This window comes from Canis lupus, chromosome 9 (genome assembly GCF_011100685.1).
Source record: "Canis lupus familiaris isolate Mischka breed German Shepherd chromosome 9, alternate assembly UU_Cfam_GSD_1.0, whole genome shotgun sequence".
Lineage (NCBI taxonomy): Eukaryota > Metazoa > Chordata > Mammalia > Carnivora > Canidae > Canis > Canis lupus.
This window is the reverse complement of record NC_049230.1, coordinates 58905583-58930871: the sequence shown is the minus strand read 5'-3', so window position 1 is coordinate 58930871 and position 25289 is coordinate 58905583. Positions and strand designations below refer to the sequence as shown.

The 25289-nt window shown below is 51.8% G+C and overlaps 1 protein-coding gene across 1 annotated transcript; it reads left to right on the top strand.

The window, feature by feature from the left end:
• On the top strand, positions 1 to 20472 carry LHX2 (LIM homeobox 2). Its single transcript, XM_038549423.1, has 5 exons — positions 1 to 209; positions 1701 to 1903; positions 2886 to 3289; positions 8813 to 9018; positions 19604 to 20472. The coding sequence occupies exons 1-5, from the start codon at positions 90 to 92 to the stop codon at positions 19889 to 19891; spliced, it is 1221 nt and encodes a 406-aa protein (XP_038405351.1). The 5' UTR covers positions 1 to 89; the 3' UTR covers positions 19892 to 20472.
• Positions 20473 to 25289: the final 4817 nt, after the last annotated feature.

Below are 25289 nucleotides of genomic sequence, written 5' to 3'. Positions count from 1 at the left end.
CCGTTAGCCCCGGGAGCGCCAGGCAGCTGAGGCGGGGGGCAGACCCTCCCGCGGAGGAGCCGCGCCCCCGGCCCCGCCGTCCCGCCGCGATGCTGTTCCACAGTCTGTCGGGCCCCGAGGTGCACGGGGTCATCGACGAGATGGACCGCAGGGCCAAGAGCGAGGCTCCCGCCATCAGCTCCGCCATCGACCGCGGTGACACGGAGACGGTAGGCGCACGGCTGCGGGATCGGGGCTGGAAGCCGTGCCGGGGCCGGGTCGGTCTGCGCTTCTGCTCCCCGAAGTTTGGGGGCACTTTGGGGAGTGTCCTTCGTGCCGCACGGGACCGGGAGCCGGGGATCCGCGGACAGGATGCAAGGCCCGTAGCTCCCGGCTCGGGGGAAACCCGGCTGCTAGGGCAGAGGAGGGAAGCAAGGTTTAAGCCGGAATTCCAGACCCCAAGGGTGCGAAAGAGCATTTCTCCCCAAGTGGGAGCGAAGTCCTACCCGCGGCCCGGGATGGCTCCCCTCTCACTCCCCCGGGCCCTCTGGTCGCCAGCTCCGCGTTGCCCTCGACCGCTCGGCTGCAGCTGCTGGCGGCCCGCCTGCGGCGCCGGGAAAGACGAACCAAACGGGAGCTTTCGGGCTTCAGCGGTGTGGGCCGTTCCCAACCCGCCTCCTGGCGATCGGAGTTCCCTCTCCAGCCCGATTTCAGGGGTCCAAGTCTTCTGGGCCGGTGCTTTTCGTTATCACCTCCCTGGCCTCCCGGCTGGCAGCCCTGGCCAGGCCAGGGCTGGCAGTTCAGGCTCTGGCCTGGCTCTTGTGGAAGTAGAGTCCATTTGGATCTCCACACCTGGCTTTGCCAGCCCAGCCCCAAATAGCCACTTCCTCACCTCAGACCTCCCAGGGGGCCAGGCCAGCAGCGCCTTCCAAGCTGGGCCCAGAAGTGACCTTTAGAGGCTGAGGAGGTAGGGAGCACGGGTGAAGCTTCTCCACTTGGAAAGCAGAGCAGCAGCCCCACTGCCTCCGGCTTTTGAGCTCTTCTCCCCGAATTAAACTCTCAGCCTGTCCTGCACTCAGAGACTTTGAGGGTGCCTTTGCACTCCACTCGCCATCTCCCAGGACACAAGAGGGCCCCAGCCAATGTGGCCAAGGCGGTGGAGGGGTAGGGGTGGCTGCGACCTGTCCTGACTTAGACCTTTGGCATAGGGATCCAGAGATCACTGGGGCTCAGCACCAGGAACTCTGTGCGTCTCCCAGAGGAGTCTGTGTAGAGGGTGACTTTTAGTGGTCATCTTACTCCTTTTCCTGGGGCCCAGCAGAGTGGCTTTTTTAAGAAGCCGTTTTGAGGGAGCTTCTGGAGAGCTTGACTGGAGTAGCCACTGCTGCCCCATCCTTCAAACACAGCCCAAGACTTTCTGGGAAAAGGGCAGAGGGGGCAGGAAAGGGGAGCACGGAGTAGGGAGATCCATTCAGGCCGGCAGCCAGACCTGGGCCTGTGGCCGGACTGGGCTGTGTGGGGCGAGCCTGGGTTCTGAACCTCCTGAATATATCGGCCTTTTGGGGTGGAGGAGGCGCCCCGCGCACCCTGGCGGGCCTCTCCGCGTTTAAGGCTAGCGGGAGTGGCGGAGAGAGCTTCCGGGGCTCCGTGCTCCGCGGCAGCAGCGGCAAAGTAGCAGGCTGACGCAGGCGCCGCGGTCTCCCGCCTCCCTCCCTCCGCAGACCATGCCGTCCATCAGCAGTGACCGCGCTGCGCTGTGCGCTGGCTGCGGGGGCAAGATCTCAGACCGCTACTACCTGCTGGCGGTAGACAAGCAGTGGCACATGCGCTGCCTCAAGTGTTGCGAGTGTAAGCTCAACCTGGAGTCGGAGCTCACCTGTTTCAGCAAGGATGGGAGCATCTACTGCAAGGAAGACTACTACAGGTAGCCCCCCCTACCTTGGGACCCCCTGCCCCTCAGGAACCTCAGACACAGTCTGGTCCAGGCAGGCTCCTTTCGATCCAGTCCCAAGGGACAGTTCCCTACCTAGGGTCCCCCTTCTCCCAGCCAGTACAAATTGGGTGACAACCTATCTGAACAGCAATTTGAGGGAAGTCCTGGAAAGGTCTGAGAAGTATAGGGACCCCAAGAAAATGGCCCTCATCAGAGCTTAGACACATAAATAAGCTTGGGTGGGGGGTCCTTGCACCCCTCTCCCTTTGAAGTTTTCTTGGGTCAAGCAGCTGGAACAGAAACAGGCACCCACCCTACCCCCACCCCCATCCCAAGCCCAGGCAGCCTGGGCTAGCGTAGGACAAAGTTGGAGGGAGAGCTGGAGGATCAATTGGGTTTGGGTGTGTTTCTGGGTCTTCGGTGGATATGGGAGTGAAAGCTGCCTATAGGGTTAAAGAGCCGGAGTCACTAACAGGCTCCAAGTTTCTGGTTTCTCCTCTCCGGTGTAGGGTTAGGGGTCTGTTTATATATATCTCTCTCTCTCCCTTCTTCCCTCTCTCTTTCTCTCTCCCCCTCTCTCCCCCTCTCCCCCTCTCTCTTCTTCCCTCCATCTCTCTTTCCCAGTCTCTGTGTTTCTTCCAAATTACAAAGCTCTGTAGGATTCTCAGGCGCTGGTGTGGAGGGCAGGGGTAAAGGATGAGAAAGGGTAAGTGGGCAGCCCCCTCCCTGGTTCCCAAGCAAAGGCTTTCCTGGGACTTGGCCAGGCTCTGGGTAAAGTAGAAGCCTTGTGGATATGAATATGGTTAAGGGAAACTATATTTCAAGGTAGGACAAGACCTGGGGCAAAATCTAGTTCCCTTTTCTTCCGTCTCCAACTTAAGACTGGTTCCCATCTTAACCTGGAGGAGGGATAAGGGGGGGCACCCAGCCCAACCGTATGTCCCCACAGTCCCTCCCTCAATGGTCCCTACAGGCGGTTCTCTGTGCAGCGCTGCGCCCGATGCCACCTGGGCATCTCAGCCTCGGAGATGGTGATGCGTGCTCGGGACTTGGTTTATCACCTCAACTGCTTCACATGCACCACGTGTAACAAGATGCTGACCACGGGTGACCACTTTGGCATGAAGGACAGCCTGGTCTACTGCCGCTTGCACTTCGAGGCGCTGCTGCAGGGCGAGTACCCCGCGCACTTCAACCATGCCGACGTGGCTGCAGCGGCAGCTGCAGCAGCCGCGGCCAAGAGCGCCGGGCTGGGCGCGGCCGGGGCCAACCCGCTGGGTCTTCCGTACTACAATGGCGTGGGCACGGTGCAGAAGGGGCGGCCGAGGAAGCGCAAAAGCCCCGGGCCTGGAGCGGACCTGGCGGCCTACAACGCTGGTGAGTGCAAGGCGCACGGAGCGCCCCCGTGGGGTTGGGGGAAAATGCGTGGCTCAACTCCCTGGAGCTGGAGTGAATCTCGGTGTGATATATATAGAGAGAGATACATGCACACGCATATATATGCATACCCTAGTCCTTAGACTCTCTGGTCCCTAAGCACTGGATGACCTGGCAGAAGGACATTTAGGCTTCTGAGCTCCAGCCCTGGTGCACTCAGGTGGAGTGGGAGGAGAAGGTGCGTTAGAGTCTTGCTGACCTTGGTGCAAAGCCCTGTCACTGAGAAATTTTTTAGAGGCAGCTTTTTGGCTTGGGCCTCTCCCCCACTTGACTGGTCGGAGAGTGCAAGGATAGAGAAAGCAAGGTGGAGCGGCAGCAAACAGGCTCGGGGTATGCGGGTATGCGTGGCTGAGGACAGGGAGTCTGGCGATGGATGAAGGAGGCAGGGCAGTGAGAAATGACTGTCTGTGGCCGGGGCCACGAGCTTGGCCTGGCGTTGGGCCCAGTCATGTGAAATGTCCTGAGGGCAGCAGGCTCACGAAACTTGGGCCCAGGACCCTTATGAACAAGACTGGGTCGCTGTGCCTGACCCTCATCCTCTTGCTCCGCCAGGTGTTGGTTTTCCCCCCTGGGCTCCTTCCTTTGAGTTCTGGGCACCAGCAGGGCACTGGGATGAGAGCCGCAACCAAAGCCTGCACCCGGGGATGAGACGGGAGTAGGCCTGGCCTCGCTCTCAGAGTAGGGTGGAGGGCTCATTTTGCACTTCCGGAGGTGTCTTTGAACCCAGGGCCATTCCAGGGGAGTCTCTACCCTCCCCCCTTTGCCCCCTCCTGGCTCAGGACAGCTGGGGAGGTTCTGGGGCCGGGCAAATTGAACCATCAACATCTGCCTGACGTCTGCAAGGCCAGGAAAGGTTTATGACTCCCCGGGTTTCTGAACTAGATAGAGTTTATTTGCAATTATTTTCTTTCTTTCATTTGCGACAGTATTGGATTCGGGGATTTCTGTTTTCTCCCTCCTTTTCCCCTTAGTGTGATGCACAAGTGGAAACAAAACAAAACAAAAACCCAGGCCTGTGGGGAGAGGGCAGCAGCGGGGGAGAAGTCAGGGTTATTTAGATCTTTAAAAATCTGAGCTGGCTGGAAAATTCTGCAGGGGGAAGAGATCCCCTGTTCACTCCAATGAAGTTGCTTTTTGGGAGATGGATGGGTGTGTGTGTCTCTGTGTGTGGAGCCGGGACGAAAATGCAGCCCCCAGTCTGGTAAATGAAGTGACCGCAGGCAGGTCTGTGGGAGCAGATAAAAGATTTGTTGGAGGTTCGACCAGAGATGCCAGCTCTCTAAAACTTCCATCACTCACCTCTCAGTATCCTGAAAATAGACTAAAGCAAGTCCAGGCCAGGTCCCCTAAAACAAAGCCGTTTCTATTTATCAAATGGGGCCGGGCCCCAGTAGGAAGCAGCAGGCAGACTCGGCTACAGGGCGCAGGGCGCGGGGTGAGTGGGATTGTGTTTTTCTAGGAGGGAGGTTTGCAAGTGCGTTTGGAATAGAAAGGTAGAAGGGTACAGACATTTATTTGTGCCTTTTGCTGCTCTGCCGCCTTCTCTGGCGGGGTCCGGCGGCACCCAGCAAGAGGATGTGGCTGGAGGCTGAGTTTCAAGGGAGCTGGCACCTCTCTAAGGCATTCCCCATCCCTGCCATCTCCTCATTTTTTGCTTTTTGTTTTTGTTCTTGGACCCCTCTCTTTTTCCTTTCCACTCTCTGGATCCGTGTTTTTCGTTCTCTCTCTCTCTCTCTGTGTGTGTGTGTGTGTGCGTTTGTGCCTCGGTTGGTTTCTCTGTTGGGTCTTTTTCTCTCCCCCGGCGCGCGCGTCTCTGGCCTAGGCTCCGGCGGTGGAACCGGCGCGCGGGCGGTTGGCTGTGCCGCTCGCTTATTCGGGGCTCCCGGGACCGGGCCGGGGAGAGGGACGGCCGCCCTGGCCTCCCCGGGTCTGGCTCCCCGTTCTCCCGCCTGCGCTCCCGGCGCCGGCGAGCGAGGAGGGGTCCCCGCGTGGGCCCGCGGAGGGTGCGAGCGCGGCGGGTGTGCACGGGCACGGGTCTGCGTGCGGGCGTGCGTGTCTGGTTGGGGGACGAGAGCTCGCTGGCGTGGGCGCCCCCCACGCAGGGGCCCAGCCCTCGGCTGCGGGGCCAGCGGGGCGGCGGGGGCTCGGGAGGGCCGGGTGGGGGCCGTCGGCGCGCCCAGGCCGCCGCTCAGCGCAGGGCGGCCGGGGCGGGTCGGCAAGCCCTTCCCGGCGGCGGCCGCAGCGGCCCTTCCCTGGGCAGCCCTCGGCGCGGGAGCTCAACCCCCGGCCCAGCGGCAGAACCGAACCTTCCCCCGCCCGCGAGTGGGGCTGCCGCCGGCCTGGGGCGCGCGCCGGGCTCGGAGCCCGCGAGGGGCTTGTGCGCCACGGCCGGGGAGTCCCGCGCGGACCGGCCGGACGCCCGGGCCTCCCCCAACCCCAGCTTTTTGTGTGTGTGCCTGGCGGCGTAATTACTGATTTGATTCCAATCCATTATTTAGACAATTGAACCTACAATCTCGTCTTTAGTAAAATGAGGCGAAGTCAGATTTGATTACAGGTTCAGTCCCAGCGACAAGAGCTCGAAACCCGATGGGTTAATAACAGATCACGAGTAAATTATTCATGATTCTACGAGCTCTTTAGCTCCATTGAATCGGCCTAATTGAGAGGAAAAAAAAAAAAAAAAAAAAAGGGAGAGAGAAAGCCCGAGGTCCTCCCCCTCCCTTCGGCCCCTCGCTCCTCTCCGGATCTGATCTTGGGGAATCTCCACCCGGCCGGGGCGTGAGGGGCGGGAGCGAAGGCGCCTGGGGTGCGGGCAGATTTGGGCCCAACAGCTGCTTCCAGGCCGCCCTTTCGCTAGCGGCCGCTGCCCCAGGCGCTGGCCTGCTCGGCCTCCCAGTCTTGGGCCAGCTCCTTTTCTGCCCTCCCTTCCTTTCCCCTCTCTGCGTTTTCACCATTCCCCAGCCGGTAAGGACCGCTGGGGTCCTGGTTTCCTTGAGACCAGGGAGTCAGTTCCTTAACCTGGACCCTCTACCACACTATCCCCTTTTTCCTGGCCTCGCTGTCTTCTCAGGCTCCCTCTGTGTCTCTCCTAATTTCTTTCCATCTTTGTAGTTCTCTCTCTTTCTCTCTTGGGTTCTCCCCATCTCCATGGCTTCCTTTCCCTCTGTCTCTCTTCTCTTTTTCCCTGGCTCTGTCCATCTTTCCTCTCCAGCCCCTCTTCTATACTCTCTCTCCTTTCTCTCTCTTTCTACCTCTGTCTCTTTCTCTCCTTTCTGTGCCCTTCCTGTCTCCCTCCCCCAACCCCCCCCCCCCATCTAGGCTGCACTTGGGGCACGTCCCTTGGGTGCATGGGGCGCCAGGGTCCCCATGGAGCTCATTAACAGCAGCAAGGCCCAGGCGGGGACTGGGCAGAGGGATGGGCCCAGAGATCCCCTGTGGGGAGGCCTGCCCCGCCCCCTGTGGATCTGGGGACTGGGGGCAAAAAGAGGGTCGCTCCCTGCAGTGGGGGCAGGGCAGTTTCCGTGGATTCCTTTTGGAGTCATTTTCTGAGCCCTTTTAAATTGCTGGACCCCGTTCTTCACTCTGAGTGCTCTCGATGGGAGTATAGCCCTGGTGGGGGGACTTGGGTGCCTGGGTGCATGTGGGAAGAGACCCTATAGCCACTTGCTGACAGCTTCAGGGTTAGTGATGAGACCAGCATCTTGCAAATTCTTTCTGTAAGGGACTGCTCCCAACCTGAGCAGTGGGTGGAGTAGGTCACCAGGAAATCAGGAGTACTTCTGAAGTGGTTTTTGTCAGATAAAATGCAGGACGCCCAGTTAAATTTGAATTGCAAGGACACAACAAATGAATTTTAAGTGCAAGTATATCCAAAGCAATATTTGAATTTTAAATAAATAACAAATCATTTTTTAGTGTAAGCATATCCAATGCAATATTTGAATTTTAGGTAAACAACAACTCGATTTTCAGTATAGGTATGGCCCATGCAAAATTAGAGGCATAATTGTACTAGGAGACTGTTCGTGGTTTATCTGAGATTCAGATTTAACTGGACAACCTGCATTTTTATTTGCTAAACAGGGCAGCTCTGTTATGGGCGTAAGATGGGCATGAGACACATTCCCGGTTGTCCTCTGAAGGGGGACTGAATTAACCTCCTATGAGGTTTTCCCCAAAGTAAGACTTTACATGTAGGATGGCTCAGGATGTGATGAAGGAATCTTGGAGAGGAGTCCTTCATGTCCCCATCAGGCTCCAGGTTGCCAAGCAACTTTCTGAGGCCTTAGGTTTCCACTCCATCCCGCATCCCCATTGCCTTCCGGGCATTGGCAGACAGGTCCCAGCTGGGCCCCTTCTGGATGGGGACTGGCTCCCCAAAGAGTCGTGCTTCATCTTTGCCTGCCTTTGTGGCTGAGTGGAAGGAACCAGGCAAGGCCTACAATGCTGAATCTAAGCTCAGCCCTTACCAGTGGTGTGGCTGTGTACAAATGGCTTCATTTACCTTAGCATTCCTTTCTTCATCTCAAGAATGAGATGAATGGCAGTAGCCACCTCTTGTTGCAGTAGTGAAGGCCCCATGATATATGTAAAGCCAAAAGCATGCTCTAGGTGTCCGATACATGTTGATTTCTTCCTCCAACTTCCTTTTCTTTCTGGTAGAAATCTGCCACTCTGTGAGATTTCTAGAGATTGCTTCACCTGCCTGCCTCGTTCAGCCAATCTGTACAACTGGGAAGCATGTGCTTCCCAGGGCAGGGGGAGAGGGATGAACTACATAATACAGTTTCCAACCTTGGCCCAGTGCCCATGGCCCAAGTCAGCCAGAACTTCTCGTGTGGGGGTACCAATGATCAGGGTGAAATCAGAGTGAGTGGAGAGATGTCAGTCATTGACTTTCAGCTGCCTGTCCCGGACACTGTGGGGAGAGACCGGAGACAGCCTCCTTCCTTAGGGAGCACAGGGGCAGACAGGAAGGGTGTGGGCCCGGGAGCCCTGCACACTGCTCTGTCCTCAGTGAAGTAACTTCCCTTCCTGAGCCTCAGTTTCAACATCTGTAAAAAGGAGAAAATAAGGCCAGGCTAATCAGGTTGTTTTAAGGACTCAAAAATATGTAAAACCACTAAGCACATCACCTGGAGTCTAATAGCCCTCAACAAGTTGTAGCTGCTGTTGTTACTTCTAAAAGAATGGCTCAGAATGGTTTTCGGATTGTCTTAGAGCTGGGTTTGAATGGAGCATTTACCAGCTGAGAGGCCCTGGGCAGGTGGCTCTCTACAAGCCTTAAATTCTATAAATCTATCAAATGGGCATAATATTTTAATCTCAGGGTGGTGCAGTGCACGCTGTGTGGTCCTGAAGCTAGAAACTTTTGGTGGCAGGTGGGGCGGGGGTGGGATAGGCAGGGTAGGGGGGCAGGTCTGGAGATTTACCTGCCGCCTCTGTGTGTCCCCTTCCCAGCGCTGAGCTGCAATGAGAACGACGCGGAGCACCTGGACCGCGACCAGCCCTACCCGAGCAGCCAGAAGACAAAGCGCATGCGCACCTCCTTCAAGCACCACCAGCTTCGGACCATGAAATCTTACTTTGCCATTAACCACAACCCCGACGCCAAGGACTTGAAGCAGCTTGCGCAAAAGACGGGCCTCACCAAGCGGGTCCTCCAGGTCAGCTGGGCCAGGGCAGGGCTGAGGGTGGGGGCACCCGGGGCCTCCAGAGCCTGGAGAGGAACCCCACAACTGCCCTGTGGGCCTTGGAAGGACCTTCCACCCCATGTCTGCTCTGCTGTTTGTCATTCTCTGCTCTTTCTCCATCTCTTCGTTCTCTCGCTGTATTTCAGGATTGTGGGTACCCCAACTTTACCTCTTCTCTTTCCATTTTTGTCTCTCAGCTTTTCGATTTTGCGTGTGTCCCTCTGTCCTCTTTGTCTCTACCCCCTAGCCTCTTTTCTTTCTTAGAAACAATTCTTGGTTGCTCTTTATTACTTAAGTGGCACTCAGTGTTCATGTAGTAAAAGGTTCAAGCATTTCAGATAAATCCAGAGCATCCCAGGATGCCCGTCCTAGACAACCGAGTAAGCTGTTTGATCCTTTTGCTTCTTGCTCCTCACTTGTTCTCCTCGATCCTCTTCCTATCTCTCTCTAGATTTTTCTTCCGTCTCTTTGTTATTTTTTAGACTCTCCAAGAAGCAAGGTTTGGGAGGGGGGATGTGGGCTGATCCCCTGAGTGGGCCAGGGAGGCTCATCTGCCTGCGGGTTCTGGCAGCAGATGGGCACCTCTGAAACTGAGCAGAATTACACTTGTATGTGAGGGTGCTTTCTGGATAGAGAGAATACAGAGCTTTCAACAGATTTTTGAAGGGTCTAACATACCTCAAAATGTTAAGAAACACAGTTTGGGGAGTTCCAGGCTCCTGCATGACCCAAATTTGTGGCAGAGATTTGGGCCACCACTTCTCAGATCTTCAGCTTCTTCTCTTACTCATTTCATTGTCCTGGGCAAGTTATTTAACTCCTCTGAGTCTCAATTTCCTCATATGTAAACCAGACACAAGAAATTATCACCACTGCAGGCTTATTGGAGGAGCCAGTGAAATAATGTAAGTATCCACCACAGTAGCTGACACTTAACGGCTCAGTGGATGGTAACTAAGAATAACATTAACTAGATTAATAAACTAACTGGTATTAACTCGTATGAATGATTATTCTGATCACGGGACTTCAGTTTTCCTATCTGTATAATGATAGGTTGGGGAGAATACCCCAATATTTCTTTTTTAAAGCTTTTTTTTTTTAAAAAAGATTTATTTATTTATTTATTCGAAAAGAGAGAGAGAGAGAGGCAGAGGGAGAAGCAGACTCCATGCAGGGAGCCTGACGTGGGACTCGATCCCGGGTCTCCAGGATCACACTCCGTGCTGCTGGCGGTGCTAAACCGCTGTGCCACCGGGGCTGCCCAAGATTTTATTTATTTATTAAAGAAAGAGAGCCAGTGGCAGGGGTGCCGGGCAGGAGAGGGAGAAGCAGACTCCCCACTGAGGAGGGAGCCCAATGCCTGACTATCGCAGGACCCTGGGATCATGACCTGAGCCAAAGGCAGATGCTTCGCCAACTGAGCCACCCAGGCCCCCGAGAATCTTTCTTTACAGCACGTTATTTATTTATTTATTTATTTATTTATTTATTTATTTATTTATTTATCTATCTATCTATCTATCTATCTATTTATTTATTTATAGACAGAGAGAGAGGCAGAGACACAGGCAGAGGGAGAAGCAGGCATCATACAGAGAGCCCGACGTGTGGGACTCGATCCCGGGTCTCCAGGATCACGCCCTGGGCTGCAGGCGGCGCTAAACCGCTGCGCCACCGGGGCTGCCCTTTCCAGCACGTTTTAACCAATTTATTCCTTAGACCGTGTGATGGTAGAGATAGCAAAGCACATTTGGGGGTAAGACAATCAGGAGGTGATGATCTGAGCAGGTCTCACAACAGGAGGGGAGGTGCTGAGATTGGAGTCCAGACAAGTCTGATTGACCTTCCAACCCCAGGCCGCTGGGGATGGAGGGCTCGGGGACTGGACACTGAGGGGGCGAGGGGGACGATGATGGACATCAAGGGTCTGCACTGCTGCGAGTATGGGGGCGGGGCAGGGACAAAGCATTGGTGATGTGACGGCGGTGGCGGGATGGGACTGTGACTCCAGCGCTGGTCCTGGTCGACAGATGCCCGGGGAGCCGGCAGTGCCTGCACCCCTACGCTATGTGAGGGGTTCTGGGGCAGCTTGGTGTCCCGCGGGCTCAAGTGACACAGCCGAGGGAAGCGAGGGCTGACCAATGGGACGCTGATGCGCCGCTCGGGGCCCGCCCCCTGCTCCGCGTGGGCCCCGCCCCTCGGGTTTGGATCCCTTTGTCCTGGGCTGGAGAAGGGGAGGGCGAGGACGTTGCTGCGCCCAACGAGGTCTCGGATCTCCCTAGTCCGGTTCCCCCGGACTTCATCTTCTTGGGTTAGGTATAGGCACCCTCCTTGGGCACCTCTGCCATTCCTCAGACCTGAGCAAATTTGGTCATCCCCCTCTTCTCTGGTTAGTAGGACACTTTGTCCCTTCCCCCATCTAGAGCCCCTTACTGCAGGTTGTTGGGGGCCACTCAGTGAATCAACCCTGGGGAGCAGTGCAGGAGCAAGGACTTGGAGTGAAGGGGAGCTCGGTTCAGGAGGACCTGGGTTCAGTTCTGTCCCTCTACTCCCTGGCTGTGCATCTTGAACAAATTAGTTACCTCTCTGAGCCACAGCATTCTCACCTGTAAAATGGGCACCACTGGGGCATATATCTCTCCCGGTTATCCTGATTAAATGATACAGAGTAAGTGCTCATAGTGGAGTCTGAATCTGGATGAGGAGCCACACACTCTGTGGGCCTTTGAGGCAAGAGGCTTGGCTGCCTGATTTAGGAACAAAACAGGTTTCCAGTATAGTTGTCTCTCATTCTTTCATCTGACCAAATATCTATTGGCACCAGGCCTTGGGGACAGAGAGATGAATGAACCATAGTCCTGGCCCCGAAGTAATTCACCCTATTAGCTGTAGAAACAGACCCACATTCAGTTTCCGTGTTGTGTGATCAGTTGGGAGGGGAGTTCTGTGGGAGACCAGAGGAAGAATTAATTGTTCTTTGTGTGGAAAGAGTTCCCCTGAGGGACCTGCGTGAATACTTGCCCTGTGCCTTCCTCCCCTAGAATCCTGAGCCAGGCCTGCTCACACCTGTATGCCCCCTCCACCATGCGGACTCAGAAAAGCCAGAGGCATGGAAATAGTTGAGGGAGAAAAGCACTGACAGTTATGGTCTGTTTACTACTCAGCGAATGTTTGAGTACACTACTGTGCGTCAGGCACTTTGAAAGGCCCGTGAAATACACTTGCTCATTAAGTTCTCCCGGTCAGGCATCGTGATGACCTCCTTCCCACTGTACAGATGAGAACATCGAGGCCCAAATGATCTCCAGTTGCCCTAAGTCACACTTTGCTAGTTTTCCCTCTTCTCAGACCTCCAAATCTCATGCATGATCCTTATTCCCTAACAACTGCTCATGATTATGCAGCAGTTTGCAAAGTATTATTTTTCCAGCTACACATCTGCCTTACTCTAATATTTTCCTGCCCATTTACAGACAAGCCACTTAAGAACTAGTGAGATGAAGTGATTTGCTGGAGGTTACAGGAGCCAGGCACTGGCAGGGTGGGTCTCTCTCTCAGGGGTTCTGCCCACTGATGGGCCAGCTGGGGGAGGTGGGATGGAAGCAGTTTGAGGCCTGGCAGTTGGTTTGGAAGGTTAACAGACTGGTTCAGGTCTTTTTGGACTTACCAGCAGTACGATTTGGGCACTTAACATCTCTCTGAGCCTGATTCCTTATCTGTGGGACAAAGGTAATAGTCTGTACCTTGAGAATTCCTGAGCATTGAAGCAATGAGTGAGAAGCCTCTAGCACAGTGCTGCCTGGTACAAAGTAGGTGCCCAGGAAATGGTTCCTCATCACTGGTCTACCCCAGTTTAATGGCACTAGGCCTTGGGTGCCCCCTGTAGGTTGTCCTCCGCTTCAACCCTTCAGAGAGAATCTGTGTGGTAGGGGCAGGTTGAAGTTGGGGCTGTGTTCCCCAGAGGTGAATGACACAGGATGTGTGTGTGTGTGTGTGTGTGTGTGTGTGTGTGTGTGTGTGTTCCTGAATCTGTAATGCATTAATAACCACCAATATGGGGGGGCCTGGGATGCAGTATCCCTTCTGGAATTTGGAGTCAGCTGATGTGAGGTCCATACTCACTCAGCTCTCTCACTTACTCTCCCACTTAAGCAAGTGACTTAACCTCTCTGAGCTCCAGTGGCCTCAGCTCCAAAATGGGGATGATAATAATATTCATTAGGTGTTTGCAAGGAGTAAATGAGATGACTTCAAATGTAATTTCTAAAGTATAGATTAGAGACTCAACGCACATGAATTTCACACACATTTACACAGTAGGCTTCAGTCAACCAACCTCTCCTGCAGTCATTAAAAAATTTAATTATCTTTATTTTGCAGATGAAGAAACTGAGGTTCAGAAAGATTAGGACCTTTGCCCTCAGTCCCACAGCTAGTAAGTGATGAAGCCAGGAGTCAAGCCCAGGTCTGATTCTACAGTCTTTGGAATATAGCACAGTGTAGGGAGGGGACCCTCCTGCCTTGGATCTAGCTGTAGAAAGCAGCTATAGAGCTAGAGAGAGAAGAAGGAGTGGGTCCTAGATGCCGTATCTTGGGAGCAAAGCAGGAATCCTGCTGTAAAGGTGTAAAATGCATAAAAAGTGCTCAGAATTATCATTGACAATAGCATGGCCATCACAATTCTCACTTTCTGCCCGTGGGCAAGGTGCCTGGGCTAGGGAACAGTCTCTTGGACAGAGGTCCATGGAGGTATTAAGCTTTACAAATGCTTGGAGGCCATTCCTCAGCATACAGATGCCCCTCCAAGTTGCCTCTCTTTCTTTCTGGGGAAGGGTCAGGAAGGCAGAATAGGCCCTGGGCTTGGGGACCAGAGGTGGTAAGCTGACGGATTTGGATGAGTGAAAGTCTCCTTAGCATTTCCTGGTGTGACTTTGATTTTTTTAAAAAAGATTTTATTTATTCATGAGAGAGAGAGAGAGAGAGAGAGGCAGAGACACAGGCAGAGGGAGAAGCAGGCTCCGTGCAAGGAGCCCGATGTGGGACTCTATCCTGGATCCTGGGATCACACCCTGAGCTGAAGGCAGCCGCTCAACTGCTGAGCCACCCAGGCTTCCCACCTGGGGTGACTTTGAAAGAAAATACATTTTAACCACCAACAGTTTAAAAAACATTCTGCAGATGACTGGTTAGTTGTCACTAACTGGTGTGGGCTCACAGAAACTGAGAATGCTAGTTTGCCTCTGTTCACTCATTTATTGAACAAATACACTGATCTTCTGCCTTGTTCTGGGTGGGGCGTGACCCAGACAAGTGAATGGGACCCGCTGGAGCTAGAACTACAATCCAGAAGGGAGACAGATGTGAAACAAATAATTACAAATGGAAATAATGTTAGTGCTTACCTTGTAAGGCACTAATGAGTTACTATGTGCAAAATGCTTAGAACCTTCTTTAGACAATGCCTGATACTTAGTGAGTGAATAATATTTGTTGTTACAACTTTCTTTATGAAGTTGCTATACTGGAGGAGATATTCTTTTTTTTAAGATTTTATTTTATTTTTTAATTTTATTTATTTATTCATGAGAGACACACTGAGAGAAAGAGAGAGAGAGAGAGAGAGAGGCAGAGACACAGGCAGAGGGAGAAGCAGGCTCCATGCAGGGAGCCCCACATGGGACTCAATCCCGGGTCTCCAGGATCACGCCCTGGGCTGAAGGCAGCGCTAAACCGCTGAGCAACCTGGGCTGCCCAAGATTTTATTTTTAAGTAATGTCTATACCCAACATGAGGTTCGAACCCACAACCCCAAGATCAAGAGCCACATGCTCCACCAACTGAGCTAGCCAGGCACCGCAGGACATATTCTTTTTACTCTTTTTTCCTCACATGACATTTATCATAAGACACTACCCCCGCAACTGCATGGAGTATCTGTGTCATGACTTCCACTTGCTTCATCTGGTTGGACACTTTGCATGTTAGTTTGATGTTATTAAAAATGCCACAATGTAAAAATGAAATCTTAAAAAAAAAAAAAAAAGGAGGGAGGTGCTAGAGCATGTGACTTGATCTCAGGGTTGTGGGTTTGAGCCTCATATTGGGTGTAGAGAGTACTTAAAAATAAAATCTTTTTATTTTTATTTTTTAAAAAAGATTTATATATCTATCTATCTATTTTTAAGACTATTTATTTATTTATTTATTTATTTATTTATTTATTTATTTATTTATTTATTTATGAGAGACACACAGAGAGAGAGGCAGAGACACAGGCAGAGGGAGAAGCAGGCTCCATTCCGGGAGCCTGATGCGGGACTCCATCCCTGGACTCCAGGATCATGCCCTGGGCCGAAGGCAGGCACTAAAATGCTGAGCCACTCACGGATCCCTGTATATTTTAAAGCACATGCACATGCACATTTGGGGACAATGAGGGAGACGGAGAGGAAGAGAATCTCCAGGAGGCTCTCCTCCTGAGCAGAGGCTCAATCCCAAGACCCTGTAATCATGACCTGAGCTGAAACCAAGAGTCAGACACTCACTGACAGAGGCCCCCAAAATAAAATCTTTTTAAAAAAATGCCAGATGGGACATCTTTGGGCATGAAGCTTTTATCTTTGGGTTGGTTTCCTTAGTGACCTAGGAAGGGATTTGTGAAGCAAAACACAACCTGCAGGGCCTAGTAGTGCCTGAGGAGGGGCATGTGGTAGTGTGGGCTTCTTCATCCACTTAGGACTAGTGGGGATCCCCTGGGTGCCAGGCTGAGGCACTCCCGGTGGATGAAGAAAGGGGGGCTGTCAGTTTAAGAAGATGGGTGGGCAAAGCAGATCATCTTCCTGCATCTGCCCTAGAATCTCAGCCTTTCAGAACCCCAAGAGTCCATAGAGATGGTGTGCCGTCCTCCAACCCTCTTATTGTGCCGGTAGGGAAACTGAGGCAGGCCCAGAGGTAAGGGACTAGCACAAGGTCACTGGGCTGGTCAGTAGCAGAACTAGAACTGGAAGCTGCATCTGGTGCTCTTTCCACTGCACCATAGTTGCTTTTGTATTTATTCACTCATTCATTCATTTATTTGCCGACTCATTCAGGATCATGTGGTGGGGAGCGCATGGGCTTTCTAATGGCAGATATTCCTGGATTCTAGTCTCAGCTTGGCCTCTGGTAACCTTCGGCAAGTGATTTCACCTCTCTGAGCCTCTCTGGTTTTAGATCTATAAAGTGTGGAGAATGATAGAAGCCCCTAGTTGGCTCCTCACGGAGCTATGCCATGACTCCGCATGCCGCAGGGTGGCATGGTGCTTGGCACAGAGGTCTGTAAATGGTATCTATCATTATCACTATTAATTCAACACTTGTTACTAATTCTTCCTTTTTGCTAGTCCCTGTACGGTGTCCCAGGGACATGAAGATGACTTCGACCGGGGCCCTGCCCCAACAACCACTCTGGAGAGGACCCTGGGGAGAGAATTCTGGTGAAGCCCTGCTGAAGGTGAAAAACAAGCCCAACACAAAACCCCACAGCAGCCAGGGTTTTGGTTGAGTTGTTGATTTTCATCCACCAGATTCCCAGTGCCTCAGATTCGGCAAAGCAGAGCATGTAGTTGTGGAAGATGGCGTCATTGTTTACAAACCACTGTTAGGGGCAACAGCAGGAGAAATAGCAAACAGCTGGCAGCTAACTGGTTCCAGCCCTTCCCAAGGGCTTGGAGCCCTGGACCTATGAGCCTTGTACTGCCCCCGGGGCTCCCTGCTCCAGCTACTGCTTGGAGAGACACACAGGACACCAGCATAGGGTGGCACCAAGATGCCAGCCTTCCATGTCAGACCTGACGTGAGACTTTGGGGAAGTCGTTTCCTCTCCGAGGGCCTATAGGGACTTTCCCTATCGATTTTTGCCATCAGCCATTCCCTGGGCCAGAAGGACAGAGTCTCACCCCTGCAGATTTCTGCAGGCCAGGCAGGGAAGGGCTCCCTACCTTAAGAAGAGCACGTTGATGGTGGTCTTAAAAGCACTGTACTTATCTGCAAGCGTCCAGAAGAGGTGATAGGCTTGCTTTGGGCAAAAGGCCAGGGAAAATGTGCTTTATTCCTGGAAGACCCAGGCATGCTGGGGAGAGGGCTTTGTTTCCTGGCTTCACAGGGTTCCCATCTCTCCTTACCTCAGGATTCTCATGGATAGTGCTTTTTAATTGAGCCCAAGTCTTATCAGCCACCAGAAAGTCTTCTTTGATGCCCCGCTCGGGCCCCTGCTGCGAGGTGGTCCCCGAGGGAGGGTGGGGCCTGGAGTTAGCCCTTCCCACCCATGCCTGAGACACTGGGAAGACAGGCAGATGCAGGCACATCTGGAAATATGCAACTGGACACCCCAGAATCTGTAGAATTCCCTAAGGCCTTTTGTTTTATAGGGAGGCTTCTGGCGGGTGTTTTTCTCATGCAAGGGGAAGTGAAGGGGCCCTGCTTTCGGGCTTTTTTTTTTTTTCTTTGGGAGACACACCCACACACACACCCTCCCACTGGATTTCCTAGGCCCTGCTCAAAGTACTTTGAGGACCTCTGGGTATACAGCTAGATCTCTCTGTGCAGCTAGACTGGTGGTCAATAGTTGTGTGTGGGGGGGTGCTGTGAAGATGAGTTTTGGTGCATGTTTTCCTGAGTGTGTACAGGCTTGTGTGCAAACAGTATGGGTGTGGATGAGTGTATGTGTCTGCACCCAAGGAAAAATGAAAGAAGATACTTATTCTCTCTCTTTGGTATTCTTTTCATACCAAGCTCAGTTCTAACTGCACAATGCACCCCACGTCCCTCATAAATGATACTGGGATGTGGCCTGTTTGGAGAAGGAAATCTACAGATCACCACCTCCCTGGACTGGCTTTAATCCAGCAGCTCTGCCTACCTCACCCCGAAACCTAAAGCCCCCCGGAGTCCAGGATAACCAGTGGCTTCTCCACCTTATGGCAGTGGGGAGTAGGACAGCTGTCTTTTTCTTCCTTAAAGTAACTCTTTATTGATTGATTCCTATGTGTTCTTTACAACATTCTAGTATTTCCCAGACTTACCACGAATCACTTTAAAAATTGTACCAACGAGAACCCATGGGATCTATTGCCTGCTTCAAGGCAACTGCCAAGGGGGGAAAAAAGAATCTCTCGACCATTGTGAAAAATGATCAAGATTTGGTTTGTGCACATCTTCCAGAATAGCGCTGTCCAGTAGAAATGAAATGTGAGCCACATGTGTGATTTTCCACTTAAATATTTTTAGCAGGGACGCCTGGATGGCTCAGTGGTTGAGCATGTGCCTTAAGCTTAGGTCATGATCCCAGGGTCTGGGATCGAGTCCTACATCAGACTCCCCTCAGGGAGCCTGCTTCTCCCTCTGTCTATGTCTCTGCCTCTCTCTGAGAATAAATGTCTGTCTCTCATGAATAAATAAAATCTTTTAAAACATAAAATAAAATATTTTTTTTGGCAGCCACATTCAAAACACAAAAAGAAACCATTAATATTAATTTTAAGGGTATATTTTATTTAGCCTAAATATCCAAAATATTATCATTTCAACAGGTAACCGGTATAAACATTAATACTGAGACATCCTAAATTCTTTTTTTTTCATACCAAGTCTTCAGATCTATTTCTGTGTTTTCACTTACAAAGGAGCCACTTTTTGGCTAGTGACATTTCAAGTGCTCAATAGCCATCTGGGACTAGTGGCTAGGAGAGTGTTGCTTAGCTCTGGAACCTTCTAATAGAAAGGGAAACCCAGTGCTAGCTGTTAGAGAAAAGGAACTTTTTATTTTATTTATTTATTTATTTATTTTTAATTTTTTTTTATTTATGATAGTCACACAGAGAGAGAGAGAGAGGCAGAGACATAGGCAGAGGGAGAAGCAGGCTCCATGCACCGGGAGCCCGATGTGGGATTCGATCCTGGGTCTCCAGGATCGCGCCGTGGGCCAAAGGCAGGCGCCAAACCGCTGCGCCACCCAGGGATCCCGAACTTTTTATTTTATTAAGAGCAAAAATTGGGACGCCTGGGTAGCTCAGTGGTTGAATGTCTGCCTTTGGCTCAGGGTGTGATCCCGGGGTTCTGGGATTGAGTCCTGCATCAGACTCTCTGCAAGGAGCCTGCTTCTCTCTCTGCCTGTGTCTCTGCCTCTCTGTGTCTGTTATGAATGAATGAATGAATAAATAAACAAATCTTTAGGGCAGCCTGGGTGGCTCAGCGGTTTAGCGCCACCTTTAGCACAGGGTGTGATCCTGGAGACCCGGGATCAAGTCCGCAGTTGGGCGCTCTGCATGGCTCCTACTTCTCCCTCTGCCTCTCTCTCTGTCTCTCATGAATGAATGAATGAATGAATGAATCTTTAAAAAATAAAGAGCAATAATTGCCCAACTTTTTAATCCCTCCCAAACCCACATTTCGCATCTCTGGGAAATGCTTTGCTACCCTCCAGATCCTGCCTCCCTTCTAACCAGCCCTTCTCTCTCTCTCTCTCTCTCTCTCTCTCTCTCTCTCTCTGTCCCTCTCCCTCCCTCCCCCCACGCAGGTCTGGTTTCAGAACGCCAGGGCGAAGTTCAGGCGCAACCTCTTACGGCAGGAAAACACGGGTGTGGACAAGTCCACCGAGGCCGCGCTGCAGACGGGGACGCCGTCAGGGCCAGCCTCCGAGCTGTCCAACGCGTCGCTCAGCCCCTCCAGCACGCCCACCACCCTCACAGACTTGACTAGTCCCGCCCTGCCAACTGTGACGTCCGTCTTAACTTCTGTGCCTGGCAACCTGGAGGGCCACGAGCCTCACAGCCCCTCACAAACGACTCTCACCAATCTTTTCTAGTGACTCACGCCCCCCCCCCCACAATTTCTTTAAAAAAGAAATTATCTTTAGTTGAATTCCAAGTGTATTTTAAAATAGAGGCTTTGAGCAACTAACTAACCACATTTTAGGATCTCGCCTGGGAACAGAAGAAGAAAATAATTGTGCGTCCGGCTAATGCAGCGGTGTGGACCGAGGAATTACTTGGAAAATCTATCTGCAACACAACATTTGTGTCACTGTACAGTTTTGTGGACTGAGCGAGGAAAAAAACAACAAATAATTTAAGTTGGCTAGAGCTTCTGTATTTTCAAAGACTGCCACGTGCCTTAGGAATACTGTTTTATCTCCATACTTTGGATGACTTGTTCATTTTTCTCTCCCTCTTTTTCTCTCTGTATATTTATGACCAGAGCAAAAATGTAAAAAAAAAAAAAAAAAAAAAAAGTTTGTTACTTTGAATAGTCCTAAAAAAAAAAAAAAATGAAAAGTCAAACCCCCTCCAACGGTCGCTTTGTTGTTTTAGAATTTTAAGGTGGAAGTCTGTTCGAATATCAGAATTTGTAAAATCTAACCAGTAATAAAACCACTTATTGAAACTATTGGTGCTGCTGCTGTTTAGTTGGGTGTGAAGTTCACAGGACTCTAAGGTTTTACTGAAGCCCAGCCATAAATTCCAGGGTCTTCCCTTATTTATAATATTTACTTATAATATGTATGAGGCTCCATTGTCTGTTCCACGCTTTGGACTACTGGTCGAAATCCAGAGATTCCCTGCAGTCAAGGAATTTAGAATGGAGGCAGGGGCAGAAGAGATAATCTTAACATGGTGTGATCTGTGCCAAGTGGAGAGTATTCGACAAAGTACCATTAATTTTTTTTTCAAATATTAAATTAAGTACACCCTCGGGCACCTGAGTGGCTCAGTAGTTGAACATCTGCCTTTGGCTCAGGTTGTGATCCCAGGGTTCTGGGATCGAGTCCCACATCAGGCTTCCCACATGGAGCCTCTTCTTCCTCTGCATATGTCTCTGTCTCTCTGTGTCTCTCATGAATGAATAAATAAAATCTTAAAAAAAGAAAGTATGCCCTGCTGAACACTTGTGATATAGAGGTAAAAGGTTATCACACCTGCCTTTTTTTTTTTAAAGATTTTATTAATTTATTCATGAGAGACACAGAGAGAGAGAGAGAGAGAGGCAGAGACACAGGCAGAGGGAGAAGCAGGCTCCATGCAGGAAGCCTGGTGTGGGACTTGACCCCCCGCCTCCAGGATCAGGCCCTGGGCTGAAGGTGGTGCTAAACCGCTGAGCCACCCGGTGTGCCCCACACCTGCCTTTCTTGCTCTTTCTCTGGGCTGCAAGGGTGTGTCAGGCAATGAGGATGGTCTACCCATACAAGGAGTGAATGCAGTCACTACAGGGCAGCATAAACTCCAGATTTCCTAATGACTAGACACAAAATTTCGATCTCCTAAGAGGGCAAAAAAGCAAATGAATTTGGCTTCTTTACTAAGGCTTCAGGCAACCTCAGAAATCCACAGAAAGGACACATCCAGGGAGGACAGAGGATCAGAGGCAGGCAGAATGAGGTTGGTGTGAGCTGAGAGAAGTCATTTCATTTCTGTGAGCCTCTGTATCCTCAGCTGGAAGATGAAGGTAATGGCTTTTACATACAGTTCTAGCGAGGACAAGGCAAGGTGTGTTGAGGGCCCAGCGGAGGGCCTGGCATATAGTGGAGGCTCACTATGTCTTACTGAGTCACAGGTGATTCATATGGATGTTGCAGGTGGAGAGCAGGAATATGTGTATCCAGGCATCACCCATCATTGCTGAATGCATCAGGCCAGTGTGGTGTCTGTCCACTGGCCATCTTATACCCCTGATTTCTTGCTCTGAGCCCTGCTGCAGAGCACTATGTTACCAGCTTCATTGAATGCCAGCAGTTACCTAGAAAAATGTCCCTCAGTGGCCTGCCAATCTGAAAATCCAGAGGGAAAATCATAGCTGCTTTGAGGAGAAAACAGCCAGGAGAGTTTGGGCAGGGGAACAATCTGGCCTAGGACCGGGGTCTCTTTCCTGTCCTCCCTTTGCCATCGTGGTTGGGACAGGGTTTGGGAAGAATGCGCTGGGAGTGCTTAAAGCCTGGATTGACTCACTTTCTGAAGTGTTAAAAACACACCCTCACAAACACTACTGTTGTTACTGTTATTTGATGCCTGGAAAATGGTAGGAGCTCAATAGAGTGTTTGTAAACTCTTATATTGATCTATAACGTGTGTAAAGTGCACACATCTGATAGGAACAGCTTGATTAATGTTTTCCAAATGAAGAACAACCATGTTGACACCACCCAAATCAAGATATAGGACATTTACAGCACCCAAAATGTCCCTTGGGCCTTCTCCCTGTCAGCCCCTCCCAAGGTGGCTCCTGTCCTAACTTCTAGCACCATGGATTAGTTTTATCTGTTTTTGATCAATACATATTTGCTGAATGAATTCAGGATTGCTCAAGATGAGCCAACTTGCCTGAGGTCAGGCAGCTTAGTGGTGAAGAAGCTAGGATTTGAATCAGGTCTGACTCCAGACCCCAAGTTCTGTCAAATAGGGCAAGAGAATCTGTACCTCACCCATGGCTGCGTGAGAGGATGCAAGCAGAGGATCTGGCCTATGGAGAAGCACACAGATACAACTCCAGGTATTCCCGGGAACTTACATACGTGCCTCCAGACACGCACACATGTACACCTGCAAGACGCTCATGGATAGATCCACAGGCTAGGATGCTTACACCCAGACAGCCCCACACAAAGACACACGTATACCAGTGCTTGCAGACAGACGTAAACAGGCCCAGACACTCACAAATACATCTAGACAGATGCCTAGACCACCCCACACAGACAGACCCGCACACAAACCCAGAGGTGCACAAACATTTTCGGCACCGAGACACCCCCGCATACCCCGGCTGTGCCCCCTTGCTCAGGCCCGGACAGAGCCAAGGCCTGATCCCTATCTTGTCTGTCAGTGCCGCCACCCAGATGGAGCAGACCCTGGAATGATGCCCAGGGGTCCCCCGCCTCCTCCACGGGAGTGCTGCAGGCCAGGGATGGGGATGCTGTGGAGGAAACATTGCTTTCCCCAGAGTCAGAGACCCAGAGAGACACATGCTGAGTGAGAGACTCAGAAAGATACTGATAGAGGCAAGGAGACAGGGAGAGTGGCAGAGAGATAGTACAGAGCCTGGGAGACAGAGACAGAGGGGGACACAGAGACAGAAAGGGACAGACAAAGACACAGAAGATGGGAGGTAGAGAGAGAGATGCATCCACAATAGACAGACTTTTGGAAAGAGAGAAACAGCAACAGAGGAGTGAAGAGGAAGAGAGACAAAGACCGGAGCCAAGATTCAGAGTGTCAAAGTGCATGGGGAGAGATAAAGAGAGACCCTGGGACAGATTCAGAAGCTGAGAGAGACCAAGACAGAGAGTCAGAGCTGGAGAATCCGCAATGAGCACTTTGAGCCTGAAACAGGGTCTCAGGCTGAGGGAGAGATGGGAAGGCAGGTGCTTAGTGGGGAACGGGCTGAGGCTGCCCTCGCAGCTCAGTGTCCCTGTGAAGCTGCCTTCGGCTCCCGGGCATTGTCCCCACCTCCCTGCATGCTGCGACAGAGGAGACCAAGGCACCATCTCTGAGACCCTGTCGGCTCTGACTTGCTGTGAAAGCAGGGAGTCTCCTGGTTCTTGGGCCCCACTAGGCCTTGGCGCCAGGCAATCTGCAGGAGCTGAGGTCTTGGCCGTGACTCTGCACCCCACCTCCCCTCCACCTGGCCCCATCCTGTCCCACCCCACCGAGTCTCCTGTTCTCCAGAGCAGGAAGGCCTGGGGAAGATCTTCCACAGACTTCTCTGCTTTGAAAGACTTTGGCAAGGAACTTAGCCACTCTGAACCCCAGTATCTTAATCTGTAAAATGGGGCCCATGGCATCCAGCTTCCAGCGGTGGGGGTTACTGTCAAGACCCCTGAGAGAATGTGTACACGCTACATTTGTGGTTTGACCAAATACAAGGGGAAACACAGAGATGTGAGGAAGTGTCCTGAGAAGTGGGGAGAGACTCAAGTAGGAGACGATATTTAACCTGGGTTCTTGGGTAAACCAAAGGTGACTGGGTGGGGCCACCTGGGTGGCTCAGTGGTTGAGCATCTGCCTTTGGCTCCAGGCATGATCCTGGAGTTCCAGGATCAAGTCCCACATCAGGCTCCTGCGAGGAGTCTGCTTCTCCCTCTGCCTGTGTCTCTCATGAATAAATGGATAAAATCTTAAAACAAAACAAAAAAACAAACAAAGGTGACTGGGTGGAGGAGGGAAGCAGAGGAGCATCCCCAGGCAAGAGGGCACAGAGCACATCTGGGAGTGGAGAGTAATTTAACGGTGGGGCTGACCCTGGACACGTGGGTCAAGTTCAGCTCATGGACAGCCTTAAACACCAACTGGAACTTCATCCCGGAGGCTAATTGTAACATCCTTCTCCTTCTCCTTCTTAAGATTTTATTTATTTATTCATGAGAGACACACAGAGAGATGCAGAGACACAGGCAGAGGGAGAAGTAGGCTCCACACAGGGAGCCCAATGCAAGACTCGATCCCAGGACCCCGGGATCACACCCTGAGCCGAAGGCAGACGCTCAACCGCTGAGCCACCCAGGTGCCCCCGACAACCCTCTTCTTTTTCAGGCTGGATGCTGAATCAGCTCCCTTTCCTACCTTGCACTCAGGTTAGAGTCCCACATAGCAGAACCACCTTTCTGGAGAGGAAGTGTTTGCCGTTGTGATCTGTGGGTCCTGTGGCAAGAGTGGACGCTGACAGGCTTCACCTGTCAGCTGAGACCCCAGGGAGGGCTGCCCTGGACCCTCTGGCCCCCGGAGACTCTAGGAGTGCCAACAAGCCCTTCCTACCTACCTCTGTTTCTATCTTTCCCCTGTTCACCCCTCCCTTTCTCTTTGGCCTAGTGCTGGGCACTGGAGATGATTTGGCCAACAGCCCCTCCCTCTGGCTCCCAGGGCTCTCTGGGAGGCAGATGTATCTGTCAACAGCCAGCCACTACCCAACATGAGGGAATTCCAGAGGGTTCCAGGAGCCCCCAGGAGGAAGAGGCTGGCTCTGCAAGGGGTGAATGATCCACCCAACTTGCCAAATCTTTATAGTCATGATCTCATTGAGTCCTTCCCACAGCATTATGAGGCAGGGATTATCATTCCATCTCACTGAGAAAGAAGCCAAGGAGAAGCGTTCTGCCCAGGATCACACAGTTTGGGGGCCACCAAGATATCTTCGTTGCAATTCAACCAATCCGGTTGGCACGTATCAATCCCTCTGCCATGCCAAGCACTGCGGCTGGGAGCACCTAGACAATT